Here is a 14,441-nt window from a genome sequence, read left to right as displayed (position 1 = left end):
TGTTTCTCAAATACAGGAGAGTTAATGTACAGAAGGACAAAGAATTTCATCAAGAACTGTACAATATTTACAAGCCTTTTTTTCCTTTTTTTTATGGAAAATTAGATTGTTTTCAAAATAAGTCATAGTATGCACAAACATCAAAATGATAAAAATGAAATGACTATTTCCTCTTTAAATATTACTTATTTATACTCCTTCTTCCCACATGGGAAATGGAAAGTTTACTTCTTTTTCTTTGCACCTGCATGACGGATGATTGAACTGAAGCACAACAATGTTAAGTTTCAAATAGATTTCCCCCCCCATCCTCGTCTTTTTTTCTTTTCTTACGTTTTTTTCCCCCTGTTATTTTACACCCACTGTATTTGATACAATATTTCTGTCTCGACGTCTGTTCTTTGAATAGAGGGGAAGACGGCTTGGATATGTGGGTAACGACTGAATACTGATCCTGTGGAAAATAAAAAGGTTTTGAAAATGTTCGGGCAGCGACCCAGTGCTTGTGAGAGTTTAAGTTAAAAACCTCCTCATATAAATAATAAAAATGTGTTTATATATTATCACACAGCGGACTGGTGCTGCCCTTCACATAGCACAGGACGAGAGAGAGCGAGAGAGAGCGAGCGAGAGAGCGTCTATCAACACATTTCATGTTTCTATCCGTGGACGAGTCAGTGTTCACTTTGCTCACGGCACACAACGCGGTTTAAAAAGCATTCTCACCCTCTTCCACTCTTTTCAAAAGCCAACAGCTGATGTTAGTCTTCAAAAAAATAATTTATGTAAAAACTAAGCGGTAACAGTTTCTCTTTGAACTATTTTCTTCATGACACACAGTTAACAAGATGTCAGTGGCTCCTCCGTTGACTTGGCGTTACGGCTCCTCTTCTTTGTCCTTCCACTTCGCGTCGTGTCGCGTCGTGTCGTGTCGCTCCCCCCCCCCCCTCTCAAAGGTCAATTCCCTCCTGACCCCTGATCCGGTAGGGTCCCTCCCCCCCCCCTCTCACAAAGTAAGACATGTCTTTAGTCAGTGATCAACAACAAGAAAAAGAACAGAGGCCAGTGTCCGAGGTCACATGAATAGACCTCCTCGTGTTCGTCAAGGGCCTTAAAAATTCATCCTCCGATCTTAAGAGACTTGAAGCGGGCCGGGGGGCTGTACAGTAGGATCCAACTCTTTGTTTTTTTTAATTCCTCTTGCTTTAAATCCATGCTCTCTCTCTCTCTCTCTCTCTGTGTGGTCGACTCAGGCTTTGGTGCTGAGCGTGAGCAGCTCGATGAAGGAGCTGAAGAGGGTGTCCAGCCAGCTCTGGTTGGCCATGCACTGCTGCACCACTTCCTCCTGGCCCGGGTCCTCAGCCGCCTGCTCAATGGTGTTGGTCTGGAGACGAGGGACGGAAACACAGACAAAATTGTGAGTCTTAGGCGACGCAGAGCCAGCTTGTGTATGCTTCTCCTTCCCGTCTAATGAGATTTGTGTTGTTTCCATACAGTATTTGAGGGAACGCGTACGGGCAGCTAACATGACGCTGTGCTTACCTCTTTCTTGCACTGTAAGAAGGTGTGGTATTTATAGTGATGCAGGGAGTGGAAGAGACTGTAGATTCGATACGTCTCCGCTGACAGTTTAAGGTCCTAGACAAAAAAAAAAAAAGGAAGTCAGATTTATCATCACAATCAGATTAATTTCAACACGTTGAATTGACAGAAAAGCTGCAGTGAAAATGATTCCCGCTGTTCCTTGTATGAAAGAGTGAAACTCACAGCAGGTGTTATGAGGAGAAGCTAGAACTGTTTCTCAGCGTCTTTCACCGTCAATCTTTTATGCTAATGCAGCATTTTGTTGATGCCGTGTTTTAAGTGTCACCCAGAAATAATCACCTGGTTTATTGGCTAAAAATCTAGGCTCCACAGCTTAAATAAAATGACCAACAGGTATTCCTTAGTGGTCTTCCTTAATAGATACCTACAGACGCTCTTAACCCTGTAAACACTCACACCTACCTGTGGTTTAGGCAGGGTCTTTTTGACTCTGTTGAGGGTCTTTCGGTTGTAAGCATCCCCACTTAGCCGCACCCTGACCGCTCCTGAGTCCAGGGGGTCTACCATGATCTGGGGGTACGCGTGCAGGACCTCCTGTCAGGGGAGAGACATCAGAAAAAAAAGGTCAGAAACTGACAAAAAGCTGGACAGATAACAAGATATTAAGATGAAACGTAAGAAAATGAAGAATTTTGTACTTGAGTTTGTGATTATCTTCATTACCAATAAATCACTTTATTATTAAAAATGACCATTTAGTACATAAAAGGTTTTTTTGTTTGATACATGACTTAATTGATTGGTCGATTATTGTTGTAAAGCTACTTTCTGTTTAAAGACAGAGAGAGAAGCAGCAGCTTGGGGACGGATTACCTGGTGCTGAGAGCCCATGCTGACTCTCCTCAACAACCTCCTCTTCTGTTCGCTGATGATGCTGTCGATCTTCCTCATCGGTGGGAGGTACAGCTCATCTGGTGGCCAATCAAGGCAAAGGAAGTTTCATTAGTCATCATTCACGCAGCCGCCAATCATTTTAATACCGACGGAAGATTCAAAGCAGCTTTTTCAGTCCATCAGCATTCCCAGAGCTTTCCTTCAACCCGTCACACCTTGTTTATTTTGGATTTCCAAAAACCATTAAAAGATGAATCTAAATAGGTTTGCTGCAGAATTCTAATTCTTTTTTCTCTCCCCTTCTATTGTAACATCAGTTTGTCCGTGAATGGCTTGAACTGAAGCGGCCCAAACTGCACGCAGACACTTGAAGACGATACCATCAAAACGCCTCAATACAGCTGTTTCAATGCAGACATGTAATCTGCAGAAAACATGCTACCAGACAAGCAGACCTGGTTAGGGGAGACTGCACACAGGCTGCATCTGAGCTTCCCACTCTATTTCTGTCTCCTACATGTCAGCAGTTCTCACCGTCGGTGTCCTCCAGGGCTTGGATCATGTCGGGGTCCAGGGCTGTGCTGACCAGCATCTCCACGTAGCTCCTGAACATCTCCCTCATGGCACGGTTGTTCACTCCGCCTTTCACTGGCACTGAGCGGACGAGAGCCACAGTTTAAAACCAACACTCTACCGTAGCGCATGTGCTGCATTCTAACTCCATTACACTGACTTCTAACGGCAAACATGCGAGCACAAAGAATCAAAATGGCATCTCACTTTCATTCTCACTAGCTGCCTCCTCCGATGAGTCCGAGTCAGATGATGAAGGTATTTCCTTCAGCCACCTCTTCCTCTTCTTCGGCGGTGGCTCCGCCTTCACTTTGGCTGGCTTGGTCTTGGGTTGGCGCTCAGCCTTTTCCTTCTCCTTCCTCTCCACCGCTTTCTTCTCCTCCTTCCTCTCCACCGCTTTCTTCTCCTCCTTCCTCTCCACCGCTTTCTTCTCCTCCTTCGCTCTGCCTCGCTCCGCTGCTGCGGCACGTTTCTCCACTTTGTCCTGCTGCGGCTGCACTCGCTTCTCCTTCTCCCGCTCCTTCTCAGGCTCCCTCTCTTTCTCCTTCTCCTTGGCTTTGGGCAGAGCAGCTGGAACCTCCTTTTTCTCCCGCTGTTCTTTTGTTGTTGCGGTTCTGGTTTTCTCCCGCTGTTCACGCTGGACTGGCGGAGCCACTCTCTCCTCTTTCTCCACTCTCGGTGGCGCCTGGGTGGCAGGAGGGGAAGCCATTCTGGAGAGGGACTGGCGTCTGTGACGCACAAAGGAATTGTATTAGAAGTGGAAACAACTTTAAAGATTAACAGAGTGTATATTTATTGCCAAAATGCATAAATTAAAACCAGCTACAAGTCCTTTGAAATTACATTAAAAGGTATCGGCAAAATAATGTACTATTGATTACTATATGGCAAACGTAGGTACCTGAGAGCAGGTGTGGCTCTGCGCCAAGGTCTCCGAGAGCAGACTCTGACATAGTCCTTCTTGTTGACATTCTCCAGAAACTTGACATAGATCCGCTGGTATCGCCTCTTGGCATCGCCGAAGTAGCCAAGATACTGTGTCAGAAACAGATTATGAAGATGTAATTACACACAAGTAGCACAACTTTCAGTGTCATATATTTGACTGAAAATGGTGTGAAAAATATCTCTCTATATGAGCATACATTACAGCATATACTACAGTATTATCATCTCATGCTATGAGGCAGCTTGGACTGCATAAAGTGTAGAAATCAACATGATTGCTTGCAGGTGTGTTTGGATTACTGAGGGCTCGCGCGCGCGGGGGGGGGGGGGCTCACGTTGCTTGTGGCGCAGAACTGTCTCTGTCCATCTTTGATCTCTGGGCTGAACTTCTGCAGCAGCGCTTTCTGCACCCTCCAGATGGGAGGAGGCTCGCGGCCCGTCTGCAAGGCCAGCTGTGCACAAACACGCGACACACAAGGAAGTATAACATATCTGTCATTTGGAAGCTACTGAAGGAGTCAAGCGTAATGACTTGGTATTAGTTAAATAATATGTTGCTCTCCACCAGAAAGAAAGCCACTATTTTTGGCCCAACAAAGTACTATGTGATTCTTTAACTGTAAAGAACACACGCATACCTTGAGTGTTCGAATGTCCTCCACCCGTACCACGAACTCGTCCCTTTCTCTGAAGATGCCCTCGCCTCCACTCTCGCTCTCGTCCTCCTCACTCTCTCCAGCAATGGCAGCATCTTCTTGCTTCTGGGCAAGGTGCAGGGAGTTGCTCTTGGGAGGTGGGGCCTCTTCGGGAGAGGCGGGGGACTCCGGAGATGGCACGGGAGACTCGTTCTGAACTGAAGACGGGGGAGGAGGGGAAGTTGGAGGAGGAGGAGGGGAAGCAGGCTGAGGGAGAGAAGCGGGTGGGGGAGGTGGCGGAGAGGGGCATGTGGGAGCGACGGGGCTTGGAGGCTGGGAATGCTCCTGTTGTTCCTCTGGTTGAGGCAGGGGTGAGGGGAGGGAGAGGGGAGGGAGGGGGGAGTGAGAGGGGGAGGAGGAGGAGGCGGGAGATGGAGGGATAGAGGGAGGTTCAGGAGTTTCTGCTTCTGGAGGAATCTCGGGGAGGGACGCTTTGGAGGAAAAAAGAAGGGCGAGATTAGGGTTACGGTCATTTTTAATCACAATGTTAAAAACGGCTACAAGAATTAAATCAAATTGGACAATTGGGACATTTTATTAGACAAAAAACTACAGCAATAACTCTAAAAATTATACATTTTCTTTAGCTGAGTTGTAGAACAATCAACGTGCAAGAAAATGAGGCATGAGAGGAACAAAAAGCAAACAGACAGCCTTACCATCAAGATTGGGGGCACTGAGGGTTTCCAGCTGGGGCTCTCTCTCCTCCGTCATATCGCACTCTTCATCCCCTCCCGTGCTCCTCTCCTCCTCCTCCTCAATCTCCTCATCTCTGTTCTCGTCCATGTCTCCATCTTCTGGCTGGAGGATATCGGGTTCGTTGGACTCGGGCAGGTCGTGGGGCGTATGCATTGTAGGCTGTGGGCTAAGTGTGGGGGGCTGCAGTGTCGGAGTAAGCGGGGACTGAGGAGCCTGAGGATGGGGAGGCGTAGGCGGTAGCGGGGTCTGGATGTTAGAGTTCAGCTGAGGAGTGTCGTACAAAGCAGAAATGGCGGAGGAAATGCTCTTCTGGAGGTCCTGGTTCTTTCCGACCGAGTCCTCCTCATCAGAGGAGAACGAAGGCAAGGTCTCCAGGTTCCTCTTCAGCTCGTCGTCCAAGCGCTTTGGGCTTGGGCAGTTGCCCAGAGACAGGCCCCCGTTCCCTTCGCTGTCCCCGAACGGAGGTGGCGGCGGTGCGGGAGACAGTGGGCGCAGACCTCCCGATTTACAGGGTGAGGTTTCGCCATTGTCGTGTTCCATTCCTGGAGAGATGTCCAAGCCTGGAGGTCTCTTCCCCGTCTTGAGGAAGTCCAAGAATGAAGCGACGAAGCCGGCCTTGGACTCAGAGTCTTTCTCATCGCCCTGGAAGTAGAAAAAGAGAGACTTACCACCACTCAAGTAGTGAACTCCACAACTACCAAGCAATGAATGTTAATTAACTCAGCAGAGATACAATCATGTAGCTCTTACCCTTTCCTCCAGCCCCTCATCATCCACTCCTTCACTCATCATGTGGATTTTCTGCTTGTTCTTTTCCTGACTTCTGTTGCTTTCGGTGCTGCAGGGGGGTCCAGGACTTAAACCAAGTGAGGGCGCGGAGCCCACCGAGCCGTCCGACAAAGCAGGGTCCGTGCCAGACAAAGAGTCCGTCCTCAGCAAGGCATCGGAGGAGGACAGGGTACCAATCGGTAACTTGATCTAAAACAAAAAAAACAAACACAAGATTTAAGGAAACTCTGCCTGAACATACAGATGTATATAAATTACCATATTTTGCTTGTAAAAATAAACACTAGTCCTTGAATGTATATTTGTTTCAACATATCTAGAGTGAATGCCGCTGACCTTCAGAGGAGGAATAGGCTCGTGTAGCTGCTGTGGCGGCTGGTGATGGAGCTGCTGTGGCTGCTGCTGATGGAGGGGAAGTTGGTGCATCTGATCCTGCTCCTTCCCGCTCATTTCCATGTACATATCCTCCCTCCTTTGTCCTCTACCTCGGCTTCCACGGCCTCTACCCCTACCTCGTCCCTCCACACTGAATCCCCCTCCTGCTGGTGTCCCACCCATCTCCCCCATCATCCCTCGTGGAGTGTAGGGCTCCGGCATTGGGCGGATGCGAGGCCTGCCTCTTGGCCTAGGGGGACCATCTCTCTTGGGTCTAGTGGGCTTTCGGCCCCTCTTCTTGGGTCCATCCTGAGGCAAAAGAGCGTGTGAACCCATTGAGGAGTAACCAGAGGAGTGGTAGAAGTCAATGTCACCCATTAAAGGGCTGAGAGAGCCACTCCCTCCTCCTCCTCCTCCTCCCTTTCTGCAGCTGGACACCAAGTCTGGCAAAAGGTCCGGCAGCCTCCGGCTGTTCAACCGAATGTCCGCCGGCTGGTCGGCTTTATCCTCGTCATCTTCAAACTCATATTCTTGAGCGTAACTTTTTTTAGGCAGTGTGTTGGGGTCCCGGCGCTCCTTCAACAGGTGGAAAGAGCTGGACTTGAGGAGCTTCTTGGGACGAGAGGAGCAGAAAATCGGAGATTGGAGGCCTCCAGAACCAGCTCCTTGGCTAGCTCCTCCAGGCCCAGAGGACAGCTTGGCTCCAGAGTTGTTGGGACCAGCAGGATTGGGACCCATACCCATAGCGGGGCCCTGGGACTGTATCAGTCCTAGCTGTTCAGTGTTCACAGTGGAAGGGAGCTCGTGGGTTTTAAGGGAGTCTAGATCCAGAGTCATGGTGTTGTTGCTGGGTTCTTCCAGGCCATGACAGTATGGCTCATAACCTTGATCTCCACCATGGTGACCCATTATGTCATAGCTAGCTCCACCACTTCCCCCTGCTCCACCTCCACCCTGTCCAGCTTTCATGGAATCCATTCCCTCTTGTCCAGTGTGGCTCTCATTCATCTCCTCCTGTCCTGGTCCGGCACCTCCGGCACAGCTCGACTTGTAGTCCTCTGCGCAAAACATGTCTTCCATTCCTGGAAAAAAGGAGCGGTCCTCATCCTGAAGGAGGGAGTCCGGGAAGCAGATGGAAGTTAGGGGTACAAAGCGGTTACTTTGTTGATTCTGGTCTGCTTTCTCCACCGGGCTGACGTTGTCAAACTGGTGCTGCTCAGAGCGCTGTTGGTCCAGCTGAGGGGTGAGCTGGGAGGACAGGGGCTGCTGTTGGTCAGACTGTGGCTGGGAGTGGGCCGAGCCAGATGATGGGGGTATGTGGTGAGGGTGTGTGGGCTGCTGGTGAGGATGAAGAGAGTGGGTTTGTTGGTGTTGAGCGCTGGGGTGCTGCTGCTGGGGGAGGTGCTGTGAAAGATGGTGCATGTGAGGCGGGGTGGATAAGCCGATATCGGGCTCAGAGAGAAAGGAGTGGAGCTCAGAGGCCGAGTGCTGCTGTGTGTGATGGTGGGATGGGTGCTGCCTCTGCTGCTGCTCCTGCTGCTGCTGTCTGTGGCGCTCACTGCTACCGCCACTCCTTCCCACGCTGCCCGGTCCACCGCGCCTGTCCTCTGCAACAGCTACGTCTGTGCTGGAGGTCTGCGAAAGGGAGCGTTCCAGCATGTCCAAAGAAGACACCACTGAGCTTTGTTTAACCTGGCTCTGCTCGTGCTGATGTGACGGGGGGCCGTGGTTGTAGTGAGCCGCTGCCACCTCCAAAGCCTGGGACTGGAGTTGAAGCTGGAGCTGGGTGGTTTGGGACTGAGACTGACCCTGATGTTTACTCGAGCCAAGTGTCCCACCTGCACCTTCCATTACAGCCTGCTGCTGGCTAATGGAGTGCTGCTGCTGTTGGGGATGAGAGTCCATTTTGTGATGCTGTTGGTGTTGCCGATGAGAGTCCATTTTGTGGTGCTGCTGTTGATGCTGTTGGTGAGGCTCCAGTTTGTTGCGGGTGGTGTGGGACAGCACTGACTGGAGCAGGTGTGGCGGCTGACGGGACTGGTCGGTGGGAGAGTCCATGAGGGAGCCAGCAGCTTGAGACTGGGAATGCTGTTGCTGGATTTCCGGTGTTTTCCGAGGATATGGGATTTCAGCCCGCTCCTGCGGCTTCTTTTGGAGATCCATTTGGGTGTGCGGTGGTATCTGCGAGTGTGAGGACACGTGCTGACTGTGCGAGGAGTGTTGGGGAGCGAGGGAGTGTTGACTGTACGGGTCACCCCGCCCATAGTGGACTACCGAGCCTAGGTTGTCGTGGTGGTGGAGATGGGAGTGCACTTGTTCAGCGCTGCCTCTCCCACCGCTGCTCCTGCTGCTTCCAACAGACCTCTCGTTCCGTTGCTGCTGCTGTTGTTGATGATGGTGTTGTTGTTGATGTTGTTGCTGTTGCTGCTGCTGTTGCTTCTTTAGTGACATCTCCAGCTGGGTTTCCAGCCCTGAGATGGACCCTGCATTACCAGTAGATGTGGCACTGTGGGTGCGTATGACACTCTGGGGGTGGTACCTCTCCTCAGAGCTCTTACCCATGTCATAGCTCAGCCCTTTGTCTGAATCAGTGGTTGGGGGCACGGACTGGGGCTGAGGCTGTGTTTGTTGGGAGGTCTGTTGGGGCTGTTGTTGAGGATGGTGATGACCGGCCTGGGGTGTGGGACTTGCTTGGGCTTGCAGCAGGTGCTGGATCAAGAACTCATCGTCGTCATCGACTTCCTCTTGGGATCTCTGAGAGCCCACTCCTAGCATGGAGGTGTCCTTTGTTTTGGAGGAGGTGGAATGATAGGACTGAGATTGGGAGCTTGGGCCTCTGGTGTCAGGGTAGCCCTGTGGGGAGGCCAGGAAGGTGGGGGAGAGAACCGAGGAAATGTATTTATTAGAGCCTGCGCCTCCTGGAGATTGTGTGGGGCAGGTGGGCACTGGAGAGTGCAACCCTGGACGGATGATGCCCGAGTTGCCTGATGGAGAGGGGCTTGAGTCTGGAATATGATAAGACCCTCCGCCACTACCACCTCCACCTCTCTCATTGGTCATACTATTTCCCGCTCCTCCTCCTGACCCGGAGTTCCCACTTCCTGTGCCGCTACTGCTTCCTCCCCCAGATGCGCCACTGCCCGATGAACCACTTGACCTTAAAAGGGCAGGGGAGTGACCTGGGGCTCCGTAGCCTAGTGATGGGCTTCCAGCTCCACCCAGAGAGGATGGGAGCGATCCATAGGCAGAGTCAGCTCCAAATATATCAGCGGGGTAGGACTGGCTTCGCCCTCCTAAACTCCCATAGCCTTTCCCACCTGTACCTGAGCTCAGGTCTTGGGCTTGTGGTGAACTGAAGCCTCCGTAGGACTGAGCCAGGTGGGAAGTAGGGGGCTGATTAGGGGAATATGACTGTGTCTGTTGTTGGGGTGGGGTTTGACCAGTAAGAGCAGAGGGGGTCTTCACTGAGGGAACAGGGGAACCATAGCCTGAGAGGCAGGATTTGGGGAGAGACTGGGGGGCTGACGTGGAGGTGGCAGGTGGCTGCTGCTGCTGTGGGGCAGGGGGAGGAGGGGCTGGTTGAGGGGGTGGCTGCTGCCTGGAAGGGGCTGCGCTGGAGCTGGAGGTGGGGATTGAGTTTGAAGGATGAGCCCCGGAGGTGGCAGAAGAAGAGGAGGAGGAGGAAGAGGTAGAGGAAGCAGAAGGGGGTGTGTGGGGAGTTCTTGAGGATGATGCTGAACTGGCAGAAGAATAGCCACTGCTGGAGCTGCTTTTTGTACCTTTCCCAGCTGAGGAAGAAGACGAGGAGGAGGAGGAGGAGGAATAGGGAGGCTGGATGATTGGCCGATACTGCTCAGTGCGAGCGGCGGCCTTGAGGTCGGCTGAGGGACTCTGGTCGCCCAGTGGGCTGCAGGAAAGGCCAGCGTGCCTGTGGTGGGTGGCAATCTGCTGGTACCCCGCCCCTCCACAGCTGAGGTAGTGCTGAAGGGAGTGGGCAGCAGAGGATGAGAGCTGCGACTGAGCTGGCGTGGGCCGCTGGTAGTGCTTGATGACGCTGTCTTGCCGGGGAACAGCCCGTTCCTGAGCCGAATTGGACTGGGACTGGGGCTGAGGCTGGGGCTGGGCTGAGGAAAAGACTGACGCATTGTACAGCTGGGACGACTGGTCCTGCAGCTGCGATGACAGCAGGTTGAACTGGTGTGACTGCAGGTGCCTGGCAGAGGACGACTGGGCTGATGCGGCACTCGTGGGATCCTGGCTGCCCCTGTAGGCAGCTGCTGCAGCACCCTGCGAGGACAGGAGTCTATCAAAACCCAGGCTGGACTGGGACGGGGCCTTGATATGTAATAGGGGGTCATGTGGGGAGAGCAGGCCATTGGATGTGGGACTAAACGTGGGCGTGTCCTGGAGGGAAAGGGAGGCTGTGGGGAAAGAGCGGCTGGAGAAGGATGCTGGATGCTGATAGGCTGAGAGAGCTGAAGAGGAGGGGAAGGAGCCAGAGCCAGGAAGGGCTCCAGAGATGAATAGTTCAGGAGGAGCAGGTGTGTGCATCGCTGTTAGGAAAAGGAAGACATATTGCAAAATTACTCAGTATCCATCAAGCTATCATTTAAATGACCAAATAACGAACCCTATTTTAAAAGTATTCCAGAGTAAGACGGTTAACAGTACAGTAACATGTTATATGAAACATGCACAAATAGCTAGATGTCAGAATAATAATGTAGCCAAACATTGGGAGGTTCTTCAAATGTCATATTGACTGTGGGGTCTGTTTGAATGTCAACAGATGAGGGAAGATCTAACACTGCCCCACCTGTCTGCCAGGATGGCGTGCGAAACTGGGAAAGAAGGGAGGAGGCAGAGGGTGGAGGCTGGGGACCTCGAGACTCCAGGGCTGAGATCAGATTCATGACGGAGGCATCGGGAGCAGAGGGGCTGGCATGGTGGAGGCCAGTGTCAAAGAGCCCCGACAGACCTGTGGGAAGGAAAGACAGAGCCATGAAAATTGATTAATTGGTCAAGAATGCTAATTGTGGAAATGTAGATGAGTTCCTAATACGTAATCAGTAAACAATCAAAAAGACAAGATTTTTGGATCTAGATTAAAACAAAGTTTTAATTTGCCGAGCCTGCTGTCACACTTACAAATAATGTAAATCACGTCAGCAGTTGCGAGTGTAACTAAGTACATCAACCGCCGTCGCTGAAAACAACCCTTAAGATATCGCTAAACCGTACGAGAACGAATGCGGTGACTACAGGCTTTCACATCTAGGGCTTCGGCTCAATTGAGCTATAATGTGCACATTTTTCAATGACAACCTACCAGGGCCTGCATAGAGAGACATAATAATTCATTGCTGGGGGCCCCTTATGGTAGTGACATGGAAGGTATGACATTTATCTCACCCAAACTCCGTCCAGCTGCTCCCCAAGCCCCGCCTTGGCCAGAGCTCCCTGGGTGGTGATTGGTGGCATAGCCCTGCAGAGGGTGTGGGGTGGCGTAGGCTTGTCTGTGAAGGAGCTCAGACTCAGGGTGGGATGATCTGGAACTCCCATATACAAGACTACAGAGAAAGGGGAATTGTTCAATATTATTAATTTCAGAGAACATTTACATATACATATTCTGTTCCCAAAGTGTGATCCTTGAGGAAAAGCTTGGGGTCACTTTTAAAATCTGACATGAGGGTAAATTGTTTTTTTAATTAAAAATCTACTCATCAGAAGTCAAGTTGGGGCTTTTCATTTGTTTGGTCTGCATATGCAACTTCTCAACAGGAGCTTACATGTGAAAACCAAAATCCCTGATGAGTCTGATCTATATTTGAAGATAAGGGTATGGATTTTTTCCCCAATCAGTATCTAAACATAATTAAAAACTAGTGCATTACACCAAAGTGTATTACAGTAGATGCAAATCTGTTAAACCAGCAATGTAAGAGCCATGCAAAGATAATGGGATAGTTAATTTGCAAGTATTATAATGGGCCCACAAGACTCAACCATTACATAATTTATACATTTACCCATTACATAAGATAATTATTCAACGCTGAGGATTGGCAAGAAGCAGAACTTTGCTTTACAAAATATAGATGAAATGCGTGGCTGCCCAGATAACATGCTAGCATCTGTGCTACTAATAGCATCGACTAGCCGCAAAGCACAGCATCTATGGTACAAATGCAGACTAGGCCCAAACTGCAAGGCCACTCTGTTGCGTGTAAATAGACCACAGGTAACTAATGTGCAGATTCAGGCCTAGTGAAAAAATAAATGTTCCTTAATATGCAAGTAATTAATGACCAACGATTAATTTGACTGCAGCCATTGATTATGTCGATGTAGCTAACAGCTGGTTCATGCAAGTCGACGCAAATGCATGCTAAGCTACACGCGAACACCAGCAACTAGCCCGGTTTGTTGAGCCAAATATAACTTCCAAAAAGAGTATAGTGGCTTTCGACTCTGCTAATGCAGCTAACTATGTGTAAAAACATTTAATATACGAGCAGCTACACGAGCACTGATGCTCGCGAGCGCAGGCCTCACGGCTCCCATGCAACATAACGCTAGCTTGCAGGCTAACGTGAAGCTAACGGAGCTATCTTGTACAGCCCAATTTTCAGCATCACATAAATTCACTCTGGCCTTATTCGCTTTAGCCAATTTTAGACACAACAGCAAATTTGCAAGTTTGATGCGACGTGAATATTCCTAAATCTAATTATGCAAATTAACATAAACCATCCGAAACCCATCACCAATTATCTAGATCACGCTTAGGCAAAATGTATTATAAATCTTTTTATTTAAAGAATGGCACCACCTCCACTTCAATATTTTTATTCCATGTTTTCTTCACAACGTAAACTGTGATACGACGTTTCATTAAATACATGTTCCCGGTAAATATACATCAGTTGTTCTTGTTGATGTCTGTCAGGGGGCTTTGCTGCGTCTGCACTCTTCGCACTTGCTATAAATCCAGTGAATGTATCTACGAGGGTCTGTGTCCAGGCCTGCACACCGGGAACAATCATTCCTATGGATGCTCCAGACAGACCCCCACCTCCACCCCGCCAGGTCCACCTAAAAAACCCCACGTCTGTCAATCAAATTCAATTCATAGCCACCAACCTTTTCCTTTCTCCACCCCGCCCACCCCCACGACCAGCACACTGCTCTATTCCTGTTTATAATAATATTACTATGCAACCGTTTGGATGGCAATGCACTGCACATAATGGCAAAGCGTGGCACTATTTATGGGCCCAATGGCGACAATTTGTTTACATTGGCATCATCGCAGCCTTTTGCAAAAAGTACCAGTGATGCGTGCACATTGTCTGAATCCAATGCATACCTTGCTTTTGCCGATCTCTCGTAACTCCATCCTGCTCCTGCGCCCAAATCACCAAATCCTGTTCCCGGGTAATTTCTATCCATTTATGTGGTCACAATGTGTTGCGATGGAGGACCAACGCAACGAGAACGTCGCAAACGCAGATTACGGGGGAAAAAAAATCCCGTCCTTCCAGTTCTCGGTTTCAGGCTATTTTCCCCGGTTTCATAAGCAAGTCCTCAGGAGTGGAAAACAGCATATTGAAAGAGAAATGGAGGGGAGGAGGAGAAAGCTGGATGAAAAAAGAGGGGGGTCTACGGGGTTATAATCCAACTACCTCCAAAAAAAAAAAAGACAAGTCTTTCTCCTTTTCCTACGCCTTTCACATTTATCATTTCCTCGAATGCAGGTTTAATCCAAAATCAGTCATGATGGAGGAGCCGCGGGTTTGGCTGGTGGTGGTGGACGAATTGCTGATAAACATTTGATTTGAATGCGTCCTTTTCTCCGTCTCTCCTCCCCTTTCTTTAGGCTAGTCTCTCTGCTACGATGCTAGCAGCAGCAGCAGCAGC

General features: G+C 49.9%; 1 protein-coding gene across 1 annotated transcript; it reads right to left on the bottom strand.

Annotated features, from left to right (window-relative positions):
• Window positions 1-1,023: 1,023 nt before the first annotated feature.
• Window positions 1,024-14,081, bottom strand: prr12a (proline rich 12a). Its single transcript, XM_079182652.1, has 15 exons — window positions 13,891-14,081; window positions 11,931-12,088; window positions 11,335-11,496; window positions 6,480-11,071; window positions 6,105-6,332; window positions 5,315-5,996; window positions 4,599-5,086; window positions 4,296-4,412; window positions 3,914-4,047; window positions 3,220-3,740; window positions 2,974-3,093; window positions 2,419-2,516; window positions 2,008-2,139; window positions 1,543-1,638; window positions 1,024-1,384 (listed from the first exon to the last, which is right to left on the bottom strand). Exons 1-15 carry the CDS (start codon window positions 13,971-13,973, stop codon window positions 1,250-1,252), a joined length of 7,746 nt encoding a protein of 2,581 aa, XP_079038778.1. The 5' UTR covers window positions 13,974-14,081; the 3' UTR covers window positions 1,024-1,249.
• Between the last annotated feature and the right edge of the window lie 360 nt (window positions 14,082-14,441).

Source organism: Pholis gunnellus (assembly GCF_910591455.1).
Source record: "Pholis gunnellus genome assembly, chromosome: 21".
Taxonomy (NCBI): domain Eukaryota; kingdom Metazoa; phylum Chordata; class Actinopteri; order Perciformes; family Pholidae; genus Pholis; species Pholis gunnellus.
This window is presented reverse-complemented; position numbering and strand designations above follow the sequence as displayed.

Excerpts from the sequence above, each read along its gene's own strand:
- prr12a (XM_079182652.1), bottom strand. The coding sequence starts at position 13,973 with ATGGATAGAAATTACCCGGGAACAGGATTTGGTGATTTGGGCGCAGGA. Across the intron at positions 6,333-6,479 it reads AGCCTATTCCTCCTCTGAAG|ATCAAGTTACCGATTGGTAC; the intron begins GTCAGCGGCATT and ends TTTTTGTTTTAG. Across the intron at positions 4,048-4,295 it reads AGTTCTGCGCCACAAGCAAC|TATCTTGGCTACTTCGGCGA; the intron begins GTGAGCCCCCCC and ends TTTCTGACACAG.